This window comes from Ammodytes marinus (assembly GCF_949987685.1).
Source record: "Ammodytes marinus genome assembly, chromosome: 17".
Lineage (NCBI taxonomy): Eukaryota > Metazoa > Chordata > Actinopteri > Uranoscopiformes > Ammodytidae > Ammodytes > Ammodytes marinus.
In genome coordinates this window covers 21647318-21658060 of record NC_137221.1, presented here as the reverse complement: position 1 = coordinate 21658060, position 10743 = coordinate 21647318, and the positions used below count along the sequence as shown (strand labels likewise).

General features: G+C 39.6%; 1 protein-coding gene across 1 annotated transcript; it reads left to right on the top strand.

Moving 5' to 3' along the window:
* Window positions 1-774: 774 nt before the first annotated feature.
* Window positions 775-4063, top strand: gnrhr1 (gonadotropin releasing hormone receptor 1; the record flags this gene model as incomplete). The annotated part of the gene is made up of 3 exons (XM_080045895.1): window positions 775-1305; window positions 2776-2977; window positions 3660-4063. 3 exons carry the CDS (start codon window positions 775-777, stop codon window positions 4061-4063), a joined length of 1137 nt encoding a protein of 378 aa, XP_079902021.1.
* Between the last annotated feature and the right edge of the window lie 6680 nt (window positions 4064-10743).

The window sequence follows — 10743 nt, the reverse complement described above, 5'->3', positions numbered from 1 at the left end:
TATAGTTTGAACCCCATTTCCCTACACATTTCTCTTTTCATCTATAGATATTTGTCAATTAAATTTTTGAATTTAGAAAGACACTGTAACACATGTGTATGATTGTGTATGTGACAGTAAAATCAGATGAGTTTCACACTTTAATACAACAGAATAATAACAAACGTACATAGTATTTGTATATTTATAAAATAAAAAAATGCTGTATCCAAAATCTTTCCTGCATTAATTTCCGACAATAGCATTTTATTTGGATTTGTGTTTTTTTAATAGATGCAAATGTATGCATAATTAGTTAGATATTGATCATAAGATCATTGGTTTATGTCTGGTTTATGTCCATAGTAATGTCGTGATCGTGCACTTGTCTATCAAAATAAAGCATTAGAAGAGGTGATCTTAAAGGTGAAGTTAACGATTCTAGAGAACGCTTGTAGTCAAAATCACAATTGTCAAAATCAGTGAATAGCTATGTCCTCACGATCCAGTACCTGTCTGTACTGGGCCTATGTGTGCTAAAGAAAACATTGTTAATGAACAGCCTAGGCTCTGTATAGGTTTACATACCAAATTTACATAGCCCAGCCTGTGAACACCAAATGTTTTTTTTACAGTACAGACAGACAGGTAGCGGATCTTGAGTAGATTTTAACAGATTTTTTACAAACATATTCACAACAAGCGTTCTCCAGATCACTGACTCCACCTTTAAATAACATAATGCTCTGTTTGTTGTCAGTGTCTTATGATTGTTTCTTCTCCCAATGTCACAGGATGACAGGAAACCTGTCTGTGTGGGGTTCCACTCCTGCAGATCCTCTCCAGAATGGCTCAGTCTGGTTCAACTGGTCTACCCCTACCCCTGCACCCTGGGAGGCTCCTTCCTTCACGGTGGCAGCCCAATGCAGAGTAGCAGCCACTCTGGTGCTGTTTGTGTTCGCTGCTGGCAGTAACCTGTCCGTGCTGATCAGTGTGTGCTGGGGCCGTGGCTATCGCCTGGCTGCACACCTGCGCCCGCTCATCGCCAGCTTGGCCTGCGCCGATCTGATGATGACTTTTGTGGTGATGCCGTTGGATGCCATTTGGAACATCACGGTCCAGTGGTACGCCGGGGACGTCATGTGTAAGCTGCTGTGTTTCCTCAAGCTCTTTGCCATGCACTCTGCAGCCTTCATACTGGTGGTGGTGAGTCTGGACCGCTACAGGGCCATCCTTCACCCGCTGGACTCTCTGGACGCTGGGCACAGGAACAGACGCATGCTGCTGGTGGCCTGGAGCCTCAGTCTGCTGCTGGCCACTCCACAGGTATACACTAGAGCTTTACACACTGCAGCTTCAGGGCAGGGCCGCTGCCATTCTCCACCAACAGAGTCTGAGTAACGCATGCTTTTAAGGTCACTGCTCATTTTTAGGTAAAAAAATTATAAGGTGCGGTTTATACTAGAAGCTGTTTTCACAATGTACTGTCATAAAAAAACTTAATATTTCTCACAGTGCTATTTCTGAATCGCTTCTTTTCAGCCTCTGTCTGAAACGCTCCGTTTTAGAGCCTTCCTCTTTAAGCCCCGCCTTCCAAAAAGCCCAGTCTGCTCTGATTGGCCCTGAATCTAACTGCAAATTTGAATTTACCTGCCGGTTAGATTGAGGGGGATCTGGGGATGTGCTTATCACATGTGGAGGTAGTGCTAAGTCAGGTTGGTAATGAGGGACCGTGGCTTCTCCCCTTATGATGTCATGAGGGGAGAGAAATCTGACTTGGGTTTTGGAAGACAGCTTTTCAGAAAAAGGGAGAAAAATAGAGATGGTGGTTTTTCTGATAATTTAGGAGTCTCCAGATACACCAGAGTCCCATAACAAAGGAAAAATCGTGAAAAAGTGCCTTTTGCCAAAAAGGTAACACTGCATTGGTAGTTCAGACATATTGGGCATGGTTTTCCCTTTTCTGATAATCATGTTGAAAGAGATTCACTGTGAATGACCACTGAACTGAATTGAAAAGCCAATTAAATGGTTTATTTTGGTCTAGCACTGAATCTTGGGGGTGCACACTTTTTTTCAACGGGAAAAAGGTGAGACAAGCCCATTCTATGAGACAATACAAGAGTCAAAAATAAACCAGGACTATAAGAGGATCTGTCACTGATAGGCTAGCAGGAGGAGATAAGGGGCCGGCTCAATTCTTCAACCTAGCAATCCTAGGCTATTATACTAGGGGGCCAGTGACAGGCCTCTACGGCAGCATGCAAGTGGTGAGAGGCATGAGGAAAAAACCAATAGGCAATGACATAGATCCAAATCAGTCAATCTATATGTAATCACACGAACAGTACAAATCTGTTCTGTTCTAAATTCTAAATCAGACTTCATTATAAATTTACTCAATAATTATAAACAAATGACAGTTACAAATGTCAAGCCGCCAACGAAGCATCATGTGTAAAAAGGCCGACTTAAGCAAGCAACTCCTATAGCTTCATCACATTTTAAATGTTTCTTCCATAACATAATAATAACAAGAGATTGCCCTATTATGTTATGTCATGGTGTAATTGGTGCATTAAAGGGACTTTAATTAAAGGGACTTTAATGCACAACATGGAGTCAAAGAACGCCCTTGCATTGAGTGATTCTTTGTGTTGTTTGTTAAAATGTGAACAAATGCATACCGTTTGTTTCATTCAAAAAAACAAACTACACCTGTGTCTTTTCCCTGTGACTGCATGCTACTTCTCCCTCATCTCTCTCTCTCTCTATACACTCTCTCCATTCTCTCAGCTGTTCATCTTTCGGGCCATTAAAGCAGACGGAGTGGACTTCACTCAGTGCGTGACCCACGGGAGCTTCCGGTATCTGTGGCAGGAGACGGCATACAACATGTTTTACTTTGTGACGCTGTATGTGGTCCCCCTGCTTGTCATGACTTTCTGCTACACACGCATCCTCACCAAGATCAATGGGCAGATGAAAAAGAGCAAAGGTGTGTGTGTGACTCTCTTAAAGGTTATGTATGGGGGGTGTAAAAGAGATTCACTTGATCGGTGTGGGGGTGGGGTGCACTTATGGCGCAAATCCACTGCATGGTATTAGCTCAACTCGACTCGACTCGCATTTTTTGCGTTTCCACTGCAATTTCATGATACCTGGTCCCTAGTAGCGGCTGTTTTTTTTTTGGTATCGCCTCGCTCTAGGTTCCAAGCGAGCTGAGCCGATGCTAAAAGGTGACGTCGGCTGGTATGATACATGTCCTGTTTAAGTGTTTCATATGTGGTGCTCCAGTAAACACATTAATTAATAGCAAAGCTTTAAATTTCAAAATGACTTGCTTTAAAGTCGCAGAATGTTAAAGTGTCTATGTAGTTGTAATAGGATAAATGAAAAAAGACGACACTGTGGCAATCAACAATACATTTCTCCTAAACCCCCACCACACCTTAAACATACAGTATAATCGCTATCTCAACATGAAGCTGTTTAGTTCATAGTGTTCATACAATCTCTGCTTTCCTATTAGACTATTTGCCCATGTTGTGTGTGTGTGTGTGTGTGTGTGTGTGTATGTGTGTGTGTGTATGTGTGTGTGTATGTGTGTGTGTGTGTGTGTGTGTGTATGTGTGTGTGTGTGTGTGTGTGTATGTGTGTGTGCGTGTGTGTGCGCGCAGATGGCGAGCCGTGCCTGAGACGCAGCCGAACGGACATGATACCCAAAGCCCGCATGAAGACCCTGAAGATGACCATTGTGATCGTGAGCTCCTTCGTCATCTGCTGGACCCCCTACTACCTCATGGGCATCTGGTACTGGTTCCAGCCGGACATAATCCAGCACACGCCTGAGTACGTGCACCACATACTGTTTGTCTTTGGCAACCTGAACACATGCTGCGACCCGGTCATCTACGGCTTCTACACGCACTCGTTCCGGGCCGACCTGGCCGACGTGGTGGCGTGCTGCTGCGGTGGACGCCGGCGGGCCAAACAAGCCTCCGTGGACCGGCTGAACGGGGGAGCCGCCGTCGAAATGGAGTCCGATCTGAGCTCAAACCCTCACAGTGGGAACCGCAGTTAAAAACAAATGGTGAAATTACTCTATAGTACAACTGTCCCCAACGAGGTCAAATCATGTCACAGTCACTTGTCAGCTGTGTGTATAGTGCCTAACTTTTTTTTTTCTTTGATCTACTGCTATCAGGACTGAGCCTCTGGGGGACGCTCTAACCACCAGCCTCCCCCCCAGCGCTCCCCCCACACACACACACACTTCTTCATATCCATGAATGTCGGCTACGAGTTGAGTTGACACAAAAAGTTGATTAAGCCGATCAGCTCCTCAAAACTCTCTCTGTGTTTCTCAGTATGGCAGCGTTTACGAACTGGCGCAGGAGCCAGTGTGTGCAGACAGTGTTTTTGTAATTACTCTGAATTCCTCATGGGGGCGGCAGAAGCTACACACTATAGCTTTAAGGAAATACGTTCAGTAGGGAAGTACATACAGTACATGGATGGTGAGTAACTTTGTTTTTTCTTGCCCTGTAGAACAAACCTTTTGAGCTGGTAAAAGGTTAAGCTGGTTCTCCTAAATGCTGCACTGACTTAATTGAATGTCAAACCAATGCTAAGAAATATGCATCTGAAGCACATCAATACACAACTCCCTTTTGTGTTACTCTCCCGGTTATCATTAGACATGTGCCATCTACTGAAGGATATTTAAACATTATATATATGTCCTTTTCTAAGTTAGGTACTCCAGCTGTAGGTAACACAAAACATGAGGTCAATATCTCCCTCTCACAAAAAAAACCTAATATTGCCCAAACTGTTGAACTATCTAAGTCTTTGTTTAAGGAATAATTTAACATTTTGAATTTTTCAAATTGACTCTCTGGCTCGAGAAAAGGTCACAGACACCGTTCCTGTAACTTTGCGTGCATTTTTATACGGAATGGGGCAAAGGTCGCTCATCCAGGTTAGCTTAGCTCAAACACTGCTAGTCAAGGGGAGCAGGTCAAAAGATAAACTTTACAACATCACTAAACCCCCCTGTGTTGGTTGTTGGGTAATTTTAGAATCAAATACATACGTGACCGTCACAGGCACTTCCTGGGTTCTTTCCGTTATGTATTTGGTTTTTAAATGCATAACTAAGGCAAAAAGCTAGAAATTTAAAATGTTGAACTATTCCTTTACCTCAAAGAGGAGACAAAGACTGCTAATTGGGATAATTACTGCATATATGCATGATTGTTAAATAAAACTGCTATAACCTGTAGTAGCCCATGATTGTTTAATAGGAAGTCAGGACTAACTCAAATATTTTACATCTGAAATTGTAATGCATTGAATGATATGTGTACTGAATATGCACCTGGTCAGTATTCAAGTCATTGTAAATTGTGATAGTCAGCAAGAAATAACCTGTTATTATGTGTGCATATATACAAGCAGGGGAGAACGGGGGAATGTGAGGCATCGGGTAATGTGAGACACCCCCTGTATCTAGGCAATGGAACACATTTTTGGTCATGTGAGATATATGTTTTCAAGCCCCTCTCATTTCCACTCGGCCATGAAAGAGAGGACCTCATGGTGATGTTGTAAGCATGTTTTTTTCACAGAATTGTCTTTTTTGCATGTAAAAGTAAATTTCCTTGCTGTCAACTTAATGGATTGTTGTGCCAAAGCAAATTGATTCAGGTAGAAACACTTCTATGATACATGTTGATGAACTACCAACATATGAAACCATGTGATGATGATAACTGAAGATTAGCCTGAATTTCTGAGAGAGGTAGTTTTTCTCAAATTGTGGCAGTGGGGTAAAGTGAGACAAATGCTGTGGAGTAAAGTGAGACAGTGTCTGTGCCCTCTTTGCATGAATCCATTATATTTGAGGTAGCAAGGAGACTAGTTTGAATAAGACAAAAGACAATGTGGGCTGGAGGTGGGGGTTGATGGTTGAAGGGGTGTCAGCAAGGGCATGGTTTGGCACGTATGTATGTGGGGGACAGGAGAGTGACCTTTAACATCAATAGACTCTAAGTAATATGTCTTTATTCAATGAATGATCCCAATAAAACAAATGCAGAAAAATATTAATCAAAGACTCAAAAGATGGAAAATGACAGCTGGGTCTAGTCCTGTGTTCTGAGTCCCAGGCTGTAGCTGGTTCTGATTGTTCTTTGCTCTGACCCCCAGACACTAGCTGGCTCTAAGGGTCCTGTGTTCTGACCCTCAGACTGTGTTTTAATCTTACAGGTTCTATCTGTCATTTCAATGTTAATTATTGAATATGAATTATATGTTGTATTTGATCAGAGTTACTTTCAAGTGTTTTGCTTAATTGACCAAACCCCATGATTCTGTTACTAGACCGACATTAGTTTTTGGAATATTTGGTTTTCAAGCTAGCTGTCAGGATTCTAACTGTTACAACATGTGTTGTTATGGTACTTTCAGAGTGGAAAAAGTAAGTGGATCAGTTTACCCCACAGCTGGGGTAAAGTGAGATTCAAGACAACTTTTTTTTATACAATCATATTTTCACTACCCTTTGTCTTGAATACATTCTGCTAATGCCCATTTCTAGGATAAAATTAATTCCCTGAATTAATGGGAAATGTGTAAATTTGACTGATAAATAATTTTAGCTCGCTTAGAGGGGAACAAATATAAAAAGTGTCTCACATTACCCCGTTCTCCCCTACATGATAAACATATGTGCAATTTATATGTCATTTATATGCAAAAATGTACTGAATGTGACTGTGCCAACATTGTTATTCTTTAAGTGGAGGCATGTGTGATGTCATATATGGGTATTAAAAGTCTCATAGACAATAGTTTTGATTTTCATTCTTGTGTCGTACTATAAGGTTCTGAATATCTTGCAACATTTAGAGAATGTACGTGTAGGCATTTTATTTTTGGTCATAGAGACCAAAACTATTACCATGTGGACTTGATAGCAGGAGACACTGATTGTGTCAAAGGCATAAATAAATATTACTGATCTAACTGAGCTAATCAATTGAATGCTAGCACAAGTGAAATAGATACAGAAACATGAATTCAACAAAATGTCTTTATTTGGTTTTAGGCATTTTTGAATGTGATCAAGTAGGGGGGAGAAAAGGCAAGAGGTCAGGCCAGACATTCAGATAGAGCAGTCACACAGAGACCCGGGTGTTTTGCAGAAATTAAAGAGATGAAAATTCTGCTATTACATTAAAAGAAAATAATTAGAAAAAAATCCTTAATTTAAACTATTTTAATTTAATAATCCTGTATTCCAATACTTACATTATCAACTTAAATTTATTTTATTTTATTATTTTTTTCATTTTACACAAAATTTGGTTCTAAATTGATGGTTGTTCTGTGCCCGTTAAAATAATTTTTTCAGTAAGCAATTTGGGTGTTATGTGGCTATCAACAGAAACGATACATTGCTTGAAAGAAGAGCAGATTTATGGAGTTATACTAAGTGATGATAAATATGCCATTCTTATGGTTTTGTCATACAAGTACTGTTTCTATGTGTAAGTGCTGGTGTTGTCTTATTATTACCTTCACAAATTAAAAGACTTACAACGTTGAATAAATAAATAAATAACAATAAAGGGTCAGTGCAAACAAATCACAAAAACATATGCTACCTTTAACCACTTCTGGTATTTTGAACCATGCAGGTAGTACAACACTGTTTTTAGTCATTTGTGTGAACTGACACCATTTGAATGTGTTTTTGTAGGAAATGTCCTACAACATGTAAAAAATAAATGTATCGGTCTCTGTGTCAAACTGCAAGCTCATCTCCAGTCCATCCTTCTCCTCCATAAACCTTTTCATTTTGGCCGAAAAGGACCGAGGTACAGGACCCTCAGTCACAACAGGTTAAAGCTTTTTTTTTTTACGTTTTCAGTTGGCTACAATACATCAGTTTAAGCTTAGAGAGAACAGAGAAGCATTTAGAATCATTAAAGCATTGTTTCTCCTTGGTACTAGCAGCGGCCCACTTTTCTACTTTCCTACAATATTTTTTATTCTTTATGTCATTTCTTCTAGTTGCTTTAGGTCTTCAGGGCAGGACATGAGTTTGGCTTTCTCGAAAACTTTCCAGCCTTCAATTTTTTTCTTTCTCTGAAAAAACACTCAAATCACTCGCTCCAAAGACCGTCACAAATCAAATCCTAACAATCATTTTCATATCATCTTTACACATGGCAAAAGGAACAGAAAAACATTTTGAAATAATCATCATCTAATAATAAGAATTATAATAATAACAATAAACATTCGTTAAAAAAAGCGAACATTTGTTTTGGCAACTTTTCCTGTACATAGCAGGAAGAACGAAAAGACTCAAATGAAAAGAGGCAGAGAAACTGAATGGTATCAAACAGAATGCAAAGGATGCGTTCCATTTTTAAAGGAGCTCTAGTTTAACCGCTACACACTTCACACTACAAAAAACATTGACTCTTCAGGTCTTCCATATTAAATACACTTTTTGGTATCATGTTGTGTTTCAACAACAGATTTCAGCTGCGTAAGAAATGAGATGGAGGTCAAATCCCTCCTCTGTTATACTGCTCGGCTCTGAATAAACCTTCAACACTCATAAAAGTTCAAGGTGAACCTTGAGGACCATAAAAGCTTTAGAAACCTCACACTTTTGGTCCATAACATGAATTTTTCCCTCAGTCATTAAGATAAGAGGAAGGGCCAGGGTTGAAACCGTACTTCAAATATTTTTGGAAACCCTTTTTTAAAGTCCACCTGATATCACAATCATTTAGCAGTCAAAAATATATTTTTTTTGTAGTAGATTTTTTAAATGTATTTTATCGCCTAATAATTTTGTGCTGTATTTTGTGCCAGTTTTCTGGATGTTAGTAAGTGTCAGTGATAATTTAATTATTTTATTGGCGATATGCAATGAGCTTAATGGCAAATGACAAAGTGTAGTGCAATCATAAATTATACATACAATGTCTTCTTTTGAGCACTGACTATCTTCTTAAAGAAAAAGTTTTTATTTTTATTTTTTTTGCTTTTTGCCTCTCTCTCCGGCTCATAAAAAAGGTGAAAGAAACCGTTCCTATAACTATGCGTGCATTGTCGATATAGAAAGGGGCAAAGGTTGCTCAATCAGGTTAGCTTAGCTCAAAAACTGGCAGTCAAGGGGAGCAGGTCAAAATACTTTACAACATCCCTTAACCAGTGTTTGAGCTAAGCTAACCTGGATGAGAGACCTTTGCTATTTTCTTTATCAAAAATACACGCACAGTTACAGGAACTGTTTCCGTAAACTTTTTCTTGAGCCGGAGAGTGAGGCAAAAAGCTAACAATTCAAAATGTTGAATTATTCCTAGGAAAAATCAAATGAAATTCAATTTCAGCTGGACTTTAAATTTTGGTGTTGGTGATGTATCAACATAAAAGCTACTTTTTTAATGTACATTTGTGGTTCCTTTTCAAAGCTGCTGGCCTCAAGGTTTACCTACAGTTAGCCATTCACACACACAGACACACACACACAGACACAGACACATGTATTATCACACTAACAAGCATGTTTCTGTGCTTTGGTTATGAGGACTTAGAGGTAAAGGCTATCAATGTTAAAAATGTAGAGGTATTTGGTTACATACTGTATTTACGAAAGCTAAGTATTTGGCAACAATTCAACTACTTATAGTATGGACATAAAAAGTCTTTCAAAATATCTGACATCTTCATTTGGTCACTCTTAAGATAAATGTTAGAATCATCAAAAAAAAGTTCCACGTTGAAGGGGGTGCACCTGCAATGACTTCCAAAACTTATAAAAGAAATGAAAGATATTATTTAGAAAAAATAGTCATTAAATCATGAGCAAAAATGTTTTTGGCTTGGTTTCAGTTAAAGCACTTTATGCAGGGTTACCCCCTTTCAAACAGGAACGATGCAAAAAGAAAAAAAAACAAGTAAATGTTATCTCTTTAAAATAATTTTTTCTAAAATAAACTTAAAGAAAACCATCAAAATGTTTACATCTTTGGGTATCATTCAGCTTGGTTTTCACATAGAAGAACTTTTTGGGTAGGCTGACACAGTGAAACACGAGCCCTTTGTCCGTGCATTTCAGGAAAGTTTCGCCTAAAAAAAATGTATTCGCCGCCAACTCAAGTGTCGTTCGAGGTCCCAGGGTGACCAAATTTGGCATCTGGAGAGTTAAACATGGCAGCATGGCCTCAGTAATTTTTTTTGGCTTCATCTTCAGTAGGCCATCAGGTTTTTTTTGCAGGTCAAAACCTTGGTCTTCTTTCCTTTGGTAGACCGCACAGTGAAGAAAAAATGTATGTATGGCTTAACAAAAAGGTTCACACAGTATCCACTCACTGAGGTCCATATTGTCCATGAGCTACATCCATCTGCGCAATTATGTCTTTTGGAGATGGACATATGTGGACATGTGAAAGCCGTAAATGATTTGCTAACCACATAAAAGAGCAAAAAATTACTAAGGAGGAAATGCTACATTGGCTTTCTTGACGTCTTCAAGAAAAGTTGTAGAGATCCATCCAAATCAGGCATGTCAACGGAAAAAAAGCCAAAGGTGAGTATAGGCTTGAATGGGAGGCTGTTCAGGCTGTAGTCCACCTCTGGTGCAGTAAGGCGTATAGGCTTGTGGCAGTGGGAATCGGCCATCTGCCATGGTTAGTCTCTCCATGGTAGTCATCCTGGTGAGCACTCATTGGACTG